The sequence below is a fragment of the Peromyscus maniculatus genome, chromosome 1 (genome assembly GCF_049852395.1).
Source record: "Peromyscus maniculatus bairdii isolate BWxNUB_F1_BW_parent chromosome 1, HU_Pman_BW_mat_3.1, whole genome shotgun sequence".
NCBI classification, from domain to species: Eukaryota; Metazoa; Chordata; class Mammalia; order Rodentia; family Cricetidae; genus Peromyscus; species Peromyscus maniculatus.
Window position 1 is genome coordinate 154,013,501 of NC_134852.1, and position 15,630 is coordinate 154,029,130.

The 15,630-nt window shown below is 47.3% G+C and overlaps 2 protein-coding genes across 10 annotated transcripts in view; both read right to left on the reverse strand.

Annotated features, from left to right (window-relative positions):
- The window catches only part of Nap1l4 (nucleosome assembly protein 1 like 4), a 34,851-nt gene extending 28,126 nt beyond the window's left edge, over positions 1-6,725 (reverse strand). For 2 of the 6 annotated variants that reach the window (XM_006977307.4, XM_076555754.1), the window contains exon 1: positions 6,476-6,725. The gene's annotated coding sequence lies outside the window, so the exon portion shown is untranslated. Of the gene's footprint in view, positions 1-6,188; positions 6,415-6,460 lie in introns of those variants that run through there. The other 4 variants (XM_076555749.1, XM_042257911.2, XM_076555761.1 and 1 more) reach the window with 4 other exon arrangements.
- An 8,044-nt stretch (positions 6,726-14,769) lies between these two features.
- Positions 14,770-15,630, reverse strand: part of Cars1 (cysteinyl-tRNA synthetase 1) — a 53,022-nt gene continuing 52,161 nt past the window's right edge. For all 4 annotated transcript variants that reach the window (XM_006977311.3, XM_006977312.3, XM_076555774.1 and 1 more), the window contains one exon: positions 14,770-15,069. In XM_006977311.3, coding sequence (XP_006977373.1) covers positions 14,935-15,069 — 135 coding nt within the window. In that variant the 3' untranslated portion in view covers positions 14,770-14,934. The remainder of the gene's footprint in view (positions 15,070-15,630) is intronic.

Here is a 15,630-nt window from a genome sequence, read left to right on the forward strand (position 1 = left end):
CACTGAAAGTCATAAAGAGTTATCAATTTACAGGTATGAGAGAAACATTCATTTTATTTTAAAGGTTGGAATGATAGGTTTAATGCTGGTTTTATGAAGCCATAGTACTAAGCCTTGTCAGGCAAACTACTTTTAAAAGGCATCAAGAGCCAGACATAACGATACATGCCTGTAATTCCAGGGCTTGGAAGGTATGGTTATGCTGACTATATGGCAAGTTAGAGGTCAGCCTGGGCTACAGAAGTATCCGTCTTAAAACAAAATAAAAAATAAAAAAAAACATAGCAATCAAGTTAGATTATAAAAGACACCAAGGAATCCTAAGTTAATATAATACAGAGGTTTAGATTCACTTCCAGGGCCAACATGCTGCTTTTTTTTTTTTTTTTTTTTTTTTTAATTTCAGGACACCACAATAGCCCTATTATAGAGTCATTTCCTTTTTTTGTTCCAAACATCAAAAACTTTTCAAAGGAAAAACTTTTGTAGCAAACTTTAAACTGGCCACTTCTTAAATGTTTTTATATATTTTTATATATTATCTGTCTTCATAAAGTCAAAGGTCCTCAAAGTCTTAACACAAGATAAGCAAATGATTACTATTAGCCAAAACTAGCCTGAAGAGATAGGTCAGTGGATAAAGATGCTTGCGATCAAGCCTGATGATCTGAGTTTGATTACTGGGCCCTATACGATAGAACAGACTCCCAGAAGTTGTACTCTGACCTCTGTATCTGGCACATAAACACATTATGTTATGTGCATGTACATAAAGGAACCCTAAAGCACAGTAACTTGGTTCAGTCAGAAATGGCAGGATGACTCCCAGCAACTCAGGACCATGTCAAAGGAGGAAAGAAATGGCCTGTTCAAAGAAGGAATCAGAAAGTCCCCTAGGACATCCCAATTTCCCCTGGCCAGTGAGTGAGGTCAACACTGGACACAGCCCATCACTACCCCCAGTATGCTAAGTGTACATGGAAACACTTAAGCCCTTAGGAAACTGACTCAGATTCCCACATGTACACAATGTCTTGCTAACTAGACTGGAAATGCAGCTAGGTAGTAAATCACTGCCCAGCAAGCAGAGTGCCTAAGTCCATTTCCAAAAAAGAAAGGAAAGGGCTACTAGTCAACATTCATTTATCCTTTTAGTTTCAGAGTTGTTAAAAACAAAAGGGAGCTGGGCCTTTAATCCCAACAATCGGGAGGCAGAGCCAGGCGGATCTCTGTGAGTTCCAGGAAAGGCGCAAAGCTACACAGAGAAACCCTGTCTTGAAAAACCAAAATACAACAAAAGGGATCCAGGAAGACTGCTTTGAGTTCAAGGCCAGCCTGGGATACATAAAACCTTGTCTCAAAACTGCTGTAGTTTCCTGCCCCCTAACTAAAAGAGGTAAAGTGTATCTGACCCTAAACACACACCAGTAGTCTTTACGTTTAAACTAATTTATACTTAATGTCTATTATCTAATATATATGGCCTTCCTTTATTGTACATGTAACGGTCTTATTAAATAAGAAACTGAGCCAAATGCAGAGTTAAAAGCCCCAGAGGTCAGAGAGCAGTAGCCAAGAGCTGAGACCAAGACCGCTTTCTTACCACTCACTGCCGTTGCCGTCCTTCCCCTGAGAGAGAGACCTTCTCCTGTGTGTCTGTCTTTTTATTGACTTTCTGTTTGGCCTTCTCATTGGTTGTAAACCTAACCACATGACCTCCTCATCACTGCCTGTCTATACAGACCTCCAGGTCTCTATGGTTAGTATTGAGATTAAAGGCGTGTGTCTCCATGCTGGTGGTGTCCTTGAACACACAGAGATCTACCTGTCATGTGATTGGGATTAAGGGCGTGTGCTACCACTACCAGACTTCTGCTAAGTGGCTTATTATTAGCTCTGACCCCCAGGCATTTTTATTTATTAACATACAGATAAAAATCACATTTCAGCACAAATAAAATATCACCATACTTTTATCTTTTAGCCTTTATCATAAAATTTAACTAAACCAGGTATGGTGGCTCATCTCTGTCTCAGCACACTGGAGGCTGAAGCCACAGAGTCAGAACATAAAGGCCAGCCTCAACTGAGACAGAAGAACCTCTCTCAGAAAAATACAAAGCAAACCACAGGAAGTCAGATGTAGTAGTACACACCTGCAAGGACATTGAGGGAATGAGACTGAGGTCAGGCTGTCTCAAAAACACCCAGGCCAGCACTAAAGAAATGGAGTAGTAACTCACCATCAGCTACATAGCAAGGTCCAGCCAGGCCAGCTAGGGCCTTGTCTTTAAACCAAACAATAAAAAACAGAAGGAGACCCCCCAAGTGTTGACAGAGGCAGATGTTGAAGTCATATAGCTGCAGGCGAGGATCTATAGTCATCAACCCTTGCTGCAGGTTTTGAAAGATAACATGGCCCTGACAATACCTTGACTCTATACTTCTAACCTCTGAACTATAACACAATAAATGTGCTATTTATTGAAGCAAAACTGAAAAACAAAAACTCACCAAAGAGAACCCCTACATGTAACATGGTTATTATTTGACCATGTTTTATTTTGGAGTGACTTATGTGTGTGCCCCTGTGCACATGTGTGTGGAGGTCAAAGGACTGCACTACCACTTTCCACCTTATCTCCTCAAGACAAGTGTCAATGAACTTACAGCTTGTCTTAGGCTAGGGCACACCTGGCTTTCCACATTGGTGCTTGGTCCACACTGAGGTTCTCATGTTGTGCATCAAGTGCTCTCAACCACTGAATCATCTCCCCAGCCCTAATAATAAAACATTTTACAATTCATATTTATTTATTTTGTGTGTGTGTGGGGGGGGGATTATGCCATGCACATGGAGGTCGGAGGATAACTTCCATGAGTAGGTTCTCTCCTTTCACCATGTGGGTACAGGGAACACATTCAGGTCATCAGGCTTGGCAGTAGGCACCTTTGCTGGCTGAGCCATCTTGTTAGCTCTTTTTTTTTTCTGGAGCTGAGGACCAAACCTAGGGCCTTGCACTTGCTGGGCAAGCGCTCCACCACTGAGCTAAATCCCCAGCCCCAGTAAGCTCATATTTTTAAGCAATTAGATTTAAGCAATTGAAGGTGCTAGGTAGTGCTAGAAGATCCCTGTTTTTCTGTTTGCTTTTGAAATTTCTCATCAGCATTTATCACTAATGACGGATGAAAATTCCAGGAGGGCAGAGCATGTCCACTGACTCAATGCAGCGTTCAGGCTCAGCAAAGGACTTGGCAAGAAACAGGTAGCCAGAAATCTTGCCCAATTAATCCCTGCTGTTTCCTGTAAGTACCATGGTACTAAACAGGAACCCTTTGCACACCTTGACCTCTACTAGGCAATTCTGGAAGACACAGGATGAAGACATTTCCTTAGTCACACTTGCTTACAATACCTTCAACTCTGAAGTAACTGAGTGTGACTTAAACTATATATTAATCTTTGTACATAAATCTCAGCCAATCTCATCTCACTAGACTGAGTTTCCTGGACACACAATGGAAGCACACTCAGTTGCAACAGCTGACACACCAGACAACACAGTAGAAGGAATTTAAGACTGCACAGCAAGCAGTCAGGATCAAAGGTAAAGTTCACAAAGCTATCTTCTGTAGTCTTCACACTACAAAAATACAATGTGCCTCCTGTTACTCCAAATCACCCAAAGTAAAGCAGCCAAGCTTCCTCTACCAAAGGCAGGGGACACCTGACTGCTAAAAGCAAACCTACGCTACCATCAATTATGTCCTCGAAATGCCTAAAAGTCCAATCCAAGACTCCACTATTTACTCATCTAAACAGGCCTCCTCGTCTGTGATCAATAACAGGTCCCCCAAGTATGGCTCAGGGAGCCTCCACATGCTACCACTAACAGGTAGTTCCATGCAAAGGCTGGGGGGTAGAAGAGGAAGTCCCTGCGGTTCCCCTAGTAGCTTCCTCCACTACAGCAGAAGCAGCAAACTGATATCAGCTTCAATTCTCAATGCCTGACATGCACTTCATCTTTATTGCTGTGGTGCTGGCTGGCTGGCCTTGAGCTACCTCCCAAGTGCTGGAATACAGAGAGAAGGCAGCACACCCACTTACATTTCCTTTTAAATAAACAAAAGCTTGTACTCATCAGTTAGTGGTCCCCAAGAGCTCATGACCACTGCCTTTTTTCAGAACATGTCACCTGGGCCAAGATCCAAGCTGTAAAAGCACCCACCCAACTGCCCACTCCACACAGAGAGTAGCCTTTAGACCTTCAGGGATCTAAACTACTCTTTCTTAAAATTTAATTTATTTTATGCGTATGGGTGCTTTCCCTGCTTGTCTGGCACTACTTGCAGAGGCCAGAAGAGGGCATTGGATCCATAACTCCATGGGATTGGAGTTATAGACCATTAGGAGCCAGCCTATGAGTGCTGGGACTCAAACCTGGGTCCTTTGCAAGATCACCCAATGTTAACTGCTGAGCCATCTCTCAGCCCCTAAATTACTCTTGCCCAGAATTTTTTTTCTTCCAAAACAAAAATTTTTAGGTATTCTACAAGCTGCTTTTTTTTCTTTCTTTCTTTCTTTCTTTCTTTCTTTTTTTTTTTTACAAATACAACACAAACTTTTGTACAGGCCTCAAACCATATACAGCATGAAGAGAAGACAGCAAGCAGAGAGTTAGTACTCTCTTAGTTAGCTCTCATTATGGGGCAAACAGGAGAAAAAAAAAATTGAGCCAGGATCTTGCTGTGTTACCAAGACTGATTTTGAAGTCTGAGTTCCAGAGTAGCTGGGACTACAGATGTGTACTGCCACACCTACCTTAGTTGGGACATTTTAAAAGTCAAGCACATAGTCAGACTGAAGTGGTGAACTACTTCATCCCTAAGAACTGCGTCTCTGCAGAAGTATTAACTTGTAAACTCTATACTTGCTAGCTACTACACACTGGTAAACTATTCTCTACACAAATCCAAACAGCCAACTCACAAGCCATAAAGGCCATGCTTTCTGAGAAGATCTCTAAATATATACATCTTTTTCAATATTTTTGTGGTCAAGGCTATTAATCCAGAAAACGATAGAATCAGCTATCATTTTCAGCAGTTATTCCATATATTTGAAAAACAGTTCAAGATTTAAAGCTAACACATCAGAATTTAAGCATTTAAATATTAGGACATTGTGAACCAATAATACTGGTCAACCCAGGAAAAAAAAGGCCACACCTGAGTCTGACAGCAACTACTTTAGACAAAGGCATTAAAATGCCAACAGTCCCCTGACAAGTGAACCATCCCTCTTTAATTCTGGACTATATCCCAATCCTATCACTGCCCTCTTTTCTCTGAATCTCACTATTCATCTGCAGTGTTTATTTCAACAGCAACTGAGCCAGATCAAGTCTACTTGAGTTTAAATTCAAGCTACCATCACAATCAAACCACCACACTTAACCTAACAGGGCTTTAATTTGCAATACAAGTCAAACACTACTATGCTAAAAATTCACAACACTCCAAACCCTGTTTCTTTCACAGCTTTATGCCAGATTTTGGACTTCCAGATTAGGAACGCTAATCTGCCAAACCTACAAATATTCCATAAACTAAACGGCTTCTAAACGCAGGCGTTTCGTGTAAAGGCATACTCAGCCTGTTGCACCTATTACACCCACTATTATGAACAACAGAGTTAAGACACCAGCTTTGAGGAGCCCCTGGTGTGTAGTAACCAGATTAGTCACCGAGAGGAGGCAGCTACTATGACAGGAAGGCGGCACTAACTTAAAAGCATGTTAACTTTTAGGACCAAGAACTTCAACTTGGGCCTTTTTACCGGGGAATTTGCATTCGCCTGTTAAGAGTGGCGTACATGCAGGGATTCCTCCGAGGCAGCACCGCCAAGCACAGTTGGATGGAGGAAGCGCAGGCCGACTGCCCCAATGATACCCTGGGGAGAAGGGGTACTGCTGGCGTCCCTGCACCCCTTAGGGGCCCACGGGTCGGAAGGCTCAGTGTGTCACAAAGTTGGCTACGCCTCCACCTCAAGCTAGGAGAGTCGGACCAGGGAGCTGTGCGAAGACCATGCAAAGCCCGGAAGGGCGAGGCGGCGGCCCGGCCGCGCGAACGCCATAAACCCCTTCCTTCCCAGAAGCGGTTTCAAGACAAGGCGCACCCAGGCCCACCTCGCTGGGAAGGCCTCGTCCCCCTCAGGGAACCGCCTGCGCGGCTTCGCGTGCGCTCTCAGGCGGCGGGAACAAAGCGCGCTGACCTTCAGCCGGGGGCGGGGCGGCGCAGAGGAGGGACGGGCCCGCCATCCGCCGCCACCCGCCACCCGGACGGCGGATGGGGCCGCCGCCCGCCTCCGCTAGCCGCCATGGCACGTCGGCCCGCCCGCGCCACCCACCCCCCGCCTCTGCCGCCCCGGCCCCTGTCCAGCCGCCCGCCGCGCCGTTACCCGCCGGGACCGCACCTCGCGCCTCCTGCGGCACTGGCGCCCGTGTAAAGCTCGCTCCGGGGCTACGCCGCCGTGGCCGCCAACAAAACCACCTGCCACTGGCCACGTCGCCAGGCTCCGCCCTCTCCGAACAAGACGGGCTGTGAATTGGCAATAGAGCTGCCTGTCAACTGCACCTAGGCGCTGGTAGAGGCGGCATCCAATCAAAAGCCGTTGAGGGGGCACGGCGCCACGCTCAAGCCCGCGAGCTATATGTAAATAGAGCCGTGACGTATGTTCCGGCGCACGCGCAGTTCCGCGCCTTTTTAAAGGGGCTGCTGGGGCGTGTGGAGGACTTCTGGCTTTCTTGTCTCTTCACTCTGCTGCAACGTCTAAGGCTTGCGTCCTGGGTCAGTTGACAGTGTTTTCCCCACGTTACCTGCCGCCCGTGGCCCGGGGAAAGCATTGCCTACTTCCCAAGGCCTTCGGGCTCTCGGTCTATGGTGTGTGCCTGACCTGGGGCTACCCAGCTGATAGTTAGAAAACTTCCACACACCTGATAAAAAATAGATTGCCTAAAGATGTGTGCTCTCCTAACGTCTACAAGCAGGGTCGTTGAAAACAAATCTGAATGTGGTGGGGCGTGCAAGGTGAGAGGATGAGCCATTTGCCACTTTCAACTACGTAGCAAGTTTAGGGCCAGCCTAAGCTTCATGAGGCGTCTCAAAAAATAAAACACAAAATGAAGTGTGGTTGCTGAAGTCTAGTAGGTTTACAGCGCTGGATTTTACTGTATTCCCTCCCATCCTTAAATTGAAACTGTACTATATAAAGTTTCATTTACAAAATTAAGAAAAGTAAATAAGCTCATATATTTTTAATTTTTACTTGGGGAGTGGGATGAGTGGAAAGTGGTTAGAGTCGACAAGAATAGAAAATAGTTTGACAGCTAGGAACTCCATTTGCTTTGGGCTGTGCATACACCCCTCTTCTAATACTACACCTGGGAGTCTAAGAGCCCCCTGCCTCCACACACACATACACATATAAATTTTTTTTGGGGGGGCGGGTTTCGAGACAGGGTTTCTCTGTGTAGTTTTGGTGCCTCTCCTGGAGCTCTGTCTATAGACCAGGCTGGCCTCGAACTCACAGAGATCCACCTGCCTCGGCCTCTCGAGTGCTGGGATTAAAGGCGTGTGCCACCACCACCCGGCTAAAAATTTTTTAAATCTTAAAAAAGAAAAAAAAAAGAGAGAGAGAGAGACAATATCCTTGGGCATTTTCTCACTCTGTGGCCCACTGTCACTGAGTATTTCCCATCTTTACTATTATTTTGCAATCTGTGTGTAGCTTTATTTCAATTCCTTGAATAAAATGCTCAGCCCACCAACAACTGGTAATAAGTCTAGCGAGATCCAGGAAAGGCGCAAAGCTACAGGATATATATATATATATATATATATATATATATATATATATATATATATATAATTTTGGTTTTTTGAGACAGGGTTTCTCTGTGTAGCTTTGCGCCTTTCTTGGTAGCCCAGGCTGGCCTTGAACTCACAGAGATCTGCCTGCCTCTGCCTCCCGAGTGCTGGGATTAAGGGTGTGTGCCACCACCGCCCAGCTTCATTATTATTTTTGAGACAAGGTCTCACTATGTAGCCCTGGCTGTCCTTGAATTCACAGGGATCTGCCTGCTTCTGGGTACTGGGATTAAAGGCATACTCCATCATACCTGGATTATATGAATATAGACTGAAGTATAGACTGAGTTAAGAGAAATGCTCAGAATAAAGACACAGCCAAAAGCATGGGCATGGGGGAGGGGCATCTAAAGCATGGCACTGCTTAATTTTTAACTTTACTAAAATTGTAAGGTAATCTTTTTTTATTTTGTTTTGTTTTGTTTTGAGACATGGTTTCTCTATGTAGTTCTAGCTGTCCTGGAACTTGCTCTGTAGACCAGGCTAACCTCAAACTCAGAAGTCCACTTGCCTCTGCTTCATGCTGGGAATAAAGGCACGCGCCACCACCTCCTGGCTTAAACTTAATCTTTAACTGTTGCTGTAAATTACATTCTTTGAGCAATCTGACTTAGCCACAGGGTTACATCGACAGTTGCTCTTAAGGTAGGTAAGCCTGGCTTTCAACAGCCTGCACTCATGTCTTACATATGAACTGTCCCCCGTCTAAGACTGTCTCTCTTGCTCAATGCCTGTGCTTAAATCCAAAGCGTAAACTATTTCCTTTTTTACTAAATTTTTAAATTTGTTTTACATTCCAACCATAGTTTCCCCTCCCTCTCTCCTCCCATTCCCTCCCTCACTACCTCCTACCCCAATCCACTCCTCAGAAAGGGTAAGGCCTCCCATGATGGAACTATTTCTTCTGTTTAATATTCTTGCTAACTTTGCTTCGTTATGACTTGTCCTGAAATTCTTTTCTGCAGCTGTCAAGGATCCAGTTTTACCTGAGTAGTGGTCCCTAAGGAGGAACGAAATGCATCAGGCTACTGGAAGCAGTACTGGGCTCTCTCCACTGCTGCTGACAAGGGTGCTAGGGAGCTGGGTACCAGCCTCAGCCTCCCTGTGTCAGTTTATAGAAAAACATCCAATTTGGGTAGCAAATAAGGTTCCCAGGCAGGGATGGACAATGGTCTTCATTTCTTAGAAATTAGTTTTTTCGTTGGGTGGTTGCTTTGGAACAATTTCAATCTGATATTTTTAGCACACGATTCCTGCTCTGTACTAGCTATAACAGGAAAAAGTTTAAAACCACCTGAAGGCTCATGATGGAGGAGATGACACCAGGGGTTGCTGTCTTAATTGGTTTTTCACTTGTCAAACACAACCTAAAGGAGAAGGGTTTATTTTAAGTCACAGTACAAGGTACACTCAGTCCATCATGGTGGGAGTGTCAAGATGACAGGACCAGCTGGTCACATTAAGTCCCAAGCAGTGCTGGTGCTCAGCCCACTTTCTCCTTTTCATGCAGTCCAGGATTCCCCCATCCAGGGAATGGTCCTGTCCAGAACTAAGAAGGGTCTTTCCACATCAGTTATCCTAATGAATACAATCCCTGGGACCAGGAATTATAATCTCCTAGGTGATTCTAGTTTCTTGCATTGGCAATGCTGACCATGATAGCTGGTTACAAACTTCAGCCGCATCTAGACTGTGTCTCACTCAGTTAAGCTCTGCTATCCACGGGACACTCCTGCCTCTTACTTCACCACCAGGCTTTGCCTTTAGTGAGCCTGGGAGAGGCAGAGGGGAAGAAGCAAAGACAAAAGAAACTATAGAAGAAAGGAATGCCAGCATTTTCAAATTTGAGTCTAATAGCCTCAGTCTACTTTTCTGTCATGGTATCTACCCCACCTTGGGGTTAGTGTGCGTGACATCAATGTGCTGGAGCCCCTGTGGGAGCTGGTACTGGCTCCTAAATCTGATGATGGTGGGTGACTAGTAGGTAGACAATATTCTCCCCAAATCCTCCCATTTATAAGGACTTTGAGAATGCTTTCCTGAGTTGCTACAACCAAGTAGCCCAAGTTGGATGGCTTACTAACCAGGAATGAACTTTAGAGAGAAGACTGAAATGCATATGTGGCAGCTATGCTGAACTGAAGCCAAGGTTTAGGGTGTGTGGGGCCTCCCTCCTTTCATCTTCCAGCTCCTGAGGCTCCAGGCCTTCCTTGGCTGGTGTTTCCAACCCTATAACCAGCTGCTGTCTACACATGGCCTCCCCTTAGGTCCTAATCCTAGACCCACCCTCACAATTTCATCATGACTGATTTAGTTCTGTAGGACCATCCCCAGATGTCATATGCATAGGCACCAGGGATTGGGTGCTGAACAGAACTATGGGGCCCCTGTGCATCTCACCTGATGTTAAAGCAGGGCCGTGGCAGTTGTGATGTCTGGCTGTGAAGATGCTATCAGACAGAGGTTACAGGGTAGGGACTCCTGGGTAAGACTTGTAACTAGCTGGTGACCCTAGGCAATTACCTGTGCCTCCGTTTCCCCATGTGCCTACTTGAAGAGGCCTGGAGTAGCACGAAGTGAGTTGTCAGCTTGAGGCCAGTATTAGCTGTTCTCATAGGCTCCTGTCCACCTATGTAATAGTAATGAGAAGGAATCCAACCAGCCAAGGTCCTAGGAGCCAGAAACTGTGGCCCAGCAGATCCCTTTAATCCTACCCCTCAGAGCGGCTCAGTCCACACCAAGGCCTGTCTACACTCAGTCCCACACCATCCCTGTGCTCAGGAAAGTGAATGCTGAGGGCAGCCAGGACTAATGCAACTGTGGCATTTATATGCTGAGCTGAAGATCAATTCTGAAAATTGTTTTCCCTAAAGCAATTAAACCCAGGGCTTGGCACATGCTAGGCAAGCACTCAACCATTGAGCTATATTTTTGGATGGTCCCATTAAATTGCCCAATCTGGCCTTGAACTCATGATCCTCTTGCCATAGCCTCCCAAGTAGCTGGGGATCGTACAGCCTGCACCACCACACCTAATCTCTAACAGCCCTTTGAGTGACTAAAAGGACCAGTTCAGTTAATAGGTTCACTTCTGGCTTGGCTATCACCTGAAGTCCACCTGACTGTATCTGGAGCTCCACACCCTGGCTGTCCCTCTAGGCCTCAGTCCTGTCTGTCTACATGCTCCCACCTTAGCGTCCCCCCCCCCCATCATTTAAGTCCTCTGAGAAGCCTTTGCTTACAGCCAGAACAGCCATCACTGTTTGTTGCCTGCTTCCTCCACTCAAGTCATTGGATTGTGCAGCTCTCTCAACACCTGTTCCCTGCCCCCACCTCCTTACCCCTAAGTGTCAGGGCGTTTGGAGGAAAGGATCTGGGAGCTGATGACGGCTAAGGCCCTACAGCAGCCAGCAGCATGGCACAACATTGGACCCATGACTATCTCAGGCTGGCTCATGTCCCTACCCAGTGAAGGGAAGCCCACAGGGAAGGCATCCTCAGAGGATGACGTGACAGGGATTAGATGTGAAGGTGATGCCAGACTGTCACCCTGGCTAGCAGGGTATCATGTAGATACCTAGTGGGTCTGGGACTCTGGCATCTTCTGATGTGACTGCCTGGCCTGGAATTTCCCAGCAGGAACCTTAAGAACCCCACACACTCAGCCCCCTGAAGAGCAGCTTTCGGTCCCCACAAGATGTACAGCCATTGCTATTTTCATCAGAGTGGCTGTGACTTCCTGCAAGAGATTCAAGATTGAGCTTGTTAATGTTTCCTCATAAGATATGTTGAGGAAGGTCATCAGACCCTCACCTGGGATACCACTGTCTCCTGCACCTCCCTCCCAGCCGTGTGTAATTTTGTTTCAGCGGCACAGCTTGGCAGGTGCTGGTCTACAGAGGGTGGAAGTCAAAGTTGGGGGCAGAACTCCATCGATGTATTGATGGGGAAGCCATGCTGGAGTGAGATAGGGATGGTGACTGTTTGGGGATTGCCCCTGCTTCTCCAGTTACTCTTGACCCGTGCTCCTGTAAGCCCAGCGAATGCACTGGTCCATCAGGCTAGACGGGAATCTCACTCTACCGTCACTGGTGCAATGGTCCGTTAGTGGGTAACAAGCTGGGTATGGTGGCTCATGCCCGAAATTCTATAACCCAGGAGGCCAAGGTGAGAGAACCGCCACAAGTTCCAGGCCAGCTGAGGCTGCATGGTGAGTCCCAGGCCAGCTTGAGCTACCGGGTGAGGATGTCTTCGAACAAATGAACAAAATTAGGTGACAAATTCCTGTGCCTATAGGAAGCCTGTTTAGCTCTTGGTGGCCTGGAACTTACAGAAATCTTAGAAGTGTGTGCTACCATGCCTGGTTTTGAGCATATTCTTTATAGTGTTCTCATTTTTAACAGACACGGTGACTTTACATAGGGTGGAAAGTGAAGTTTCTATGCATGTTCACTGTATAGTGATTAGACTGACATATCTGTCACTCCAGACATTTGTGCTGGCAACACTAACGATCCTGTCTACCAGCTATTTTGAATATTTTTAACTATGTGTGTGCGCCTGTGTGGGGGTTTGTGCACCTGTGTGCAGGTGCCCATGGAAGTCAAAGGCACTGGATTCCCTGGAGCTGAAGTTACAGGAGGCTGTGAGGCACCTGAAGTGGATGCTGGGTACTAACCCAGGACCTCTGGAGGAGTAAACTATGCTCTTAACTGCTGAGCCATCTCTCCAGTCCTACTAAGTACTTTGAAATACTGAGTTTCCCCAGCTTCAGTTACACTACTAAACGTTTTCCCACACACTAGCTGGCCCTTTGTATTACTTCCTCTGAGCTTTGCTTGTCAAATAAAACACTTACTTCTGTTTTTCTACTACGGAGAGCAGGGGTGGCGAATGGTTGTCTGTCTGCTTCCTGTGGCTGCTGTGAGGAAGTATCACAAGCCAGAAGCTTGCAGTACCAGAAACACATTCTCACAGCTGTGTAGAACCAGGGTTGGGGCAGGGCCTGGCAACCCCCAACCCCCCACCCTGGAAGCCTTTACCTCTGTGTTCCTGTGTCCCTTTCTCTGTATGTATGGGTGTCTGTCTCCTCTTCCAGCAATACCAGTTGTATTACCACCCCTGCCTCCGCCACTTTCCAAACGTTCTATCTTGCATGGCCAGAGCAGATCAATGCCAGAGGCAGACATTGGCAGCAGGAGTGGTTGGCTCTACAGCATGTCACACAGGCAGGGCTGCCCTATCATTGCTGCCCCTGCAGCCTGGATTTGAAATTATCACTTGGGAATCAGACATGTGGGACCTTTGAAGATTTGCTACTTTCTCCCTTAGCATAACGCCCTTGAGAACCAGCTGGCGGCTATGTGTCACTAGGCTGTCCCTTGTTCCTTCGTGGGCAGACCACTTCTCATGACTGTACCCACTACTGTAGGGGGGAGAACATGTAAGGCCTAGGCTGCCCTGCTGCCCACTCTGCCAGCTTGCCCAGCTGTACTGCCTGGAGGGACCCAGTGTTGGTGCCTCCACCCTGCTGTCCAATTCACAATGTATTGCTGTGCCTTTCCTTCTTGGGTTGTACTCTTACATGAGACTCTTGGCTCCGGCCACCGACATTCCATTTGCTTGGCCTCCGATTATAGCTGGGGTGTAGCTCAGTGGTCTTGCCTGTGTGTGCGATACTTGTAGATGCCCACAGCCAAACTGCGATAGCTCAGTATTGTAGTACTACTGCAGCTGAGATACACAGTGAAGCTCTTCTTCGACGCTGACTGACTTTGTGCTCTCTCCAGCCCTCACCCTCTCTGATAATTGTCTTATCTCCTCATGGTGACAATGGGTAAACTTGGGATGCTTCTAAATAGAGCCCAAGGAGGGACTGTGCTGACCTTTGAGGCACCATCTTAAAAAGCCATCCAGTGCCTTCTCTCTCAGGGCAGCCGCCTGTGGAACCACGGCTTCCAGGTGGGAGATGCAGTCACTCTGAAGCCTCAAGAGAGGCCACAGAGATACAAGGTACCCAGGTGCACACCTCAGATGATCCCATCTGATTATGACTATCTGAGAGACCTCAGATGATCCCATCTGATTATGACTATCTGAGAGACCTTGTATGGCCTCCTGCAGCCTCACACTACTACACTCCACAACACATGCCTGTGGTACCCCTGGCTGGTAGAGGTGTCTCCAGGACAGTTCTTAACAAGAACAAAGGGGCAGCACACCTGCCACATGGGCTCTGTGTCACCTGGAATCCACACCTGCCCCTGGTGTCTCTGGAGCTGGTCTTTACAGGTGCCAGGCAGGTTCTGGCTGCTGCCCATACCCTTTTTTATCATCAGAGAAGGCCAGACACATTCAGCCTGGGTGCTGATTCTTAGCAGCAGCAGTGAGCAACCAGATGGGAGCAGGCGGGAAGGAAACACACTTGAGGCTAGCCCTGAAGACTCCTTATCTCACATGCCAGTGGTGCTGATCTGGGCTTGCTGTCATAACAGCAGCCCCAGGCGGCTTGCCAGAGCCCCACCCCACAGGGCACAGGTCCTGCTGCCACCCTGCCAGTTGCTCTGGGAAACCCGCAGTGTGTGTTCATCGGAGCCAGAGAGCCAACTGAACAGCCTTTGTCTGAGGCTCAGGGGGATCTGTTGGGCTGATTCGGCCTTTTTCCTACTCCAATACCACCAAATGTGCCAACACAGCAGAGATTAGCCCAGCTCGCCAATGTGAGGGAAATTCCTCGGGCAGGCTGGCTGAAGGGCCTCAATTGACTAGGTGGCCTAAGTTGTAAGCTGCTGACCAGGCACCCATAGGCCAGCTCTCCAGTGCTGAGAGGGCAGAACAGGCTTCACCATTCAGAAGAATTTATTAACAGTGTCCCAGAGCTGCCACTCTCCTGATTCAGGTGTGAGAACAGCTGTAAACATGACCAGGGCACAGGGCCTGAGTGGGTGTGGCCTCAGTCTATGGCGGCCAGGCTGGCAGGTACAGCCCTCCCAGGCTGCTGTGGCATCACTGGAGGCTGCCGTTCTGCAACATCTGCAGATACTCCTTGTACAGTTTCTCCTGGGCTTCAAAGAGCTTCTTCAGTTTCTTGGCCTGCCCCTTGCTCAGCTCTTTGCCTTCAGTGTCGTGGGTAGGCAGCCCCTGCAAGGACCACACACATGCCATCAGTTCCCTTCTCCTTCCAGGCCTCATCCCTGCTGAGAGAAAACACCTCTCTCCTTGACTTGGCTGTATTTAGACTAAGGGTCAGCATCCACATTCTTGTTAATCTAGTGTGTTTCTGAGACAGGGGAATCTCAAGATTGAGACTGGCTGTGCAGCAGTGGCACATGCCTTTAATCCCAGCACTCGGGAGGCAGAAACAGACGGATCTGTGAATTAGAGGCCAGCCTGGACTACAGAGTGAGTTCCAGGACAGCAGCCAGGGCTACACAGAGAAACCCTGTCTTGAAAAACCAAAAAAAGTCAGGCAGTGGTGGTGCACGCCTTTAATTCCAGCACTCCGGAGGCAGAGACAGGCGGATCTCTGTGAGTTCGAGGCCAGCCTGGTCTCTAAAGCGAGATCCATGAAAGGCGCTAAGCTACACGGCGGAGAATCTGTCTCAAAAAACCAAAAAAAAAAAAAAATCAAAACAAAAACAAAAAGGAAAGAAAGAGAGAGAGAGAGAGAGAGAGAGAGAAAGAGAGAAAGAAAGAAAGAAA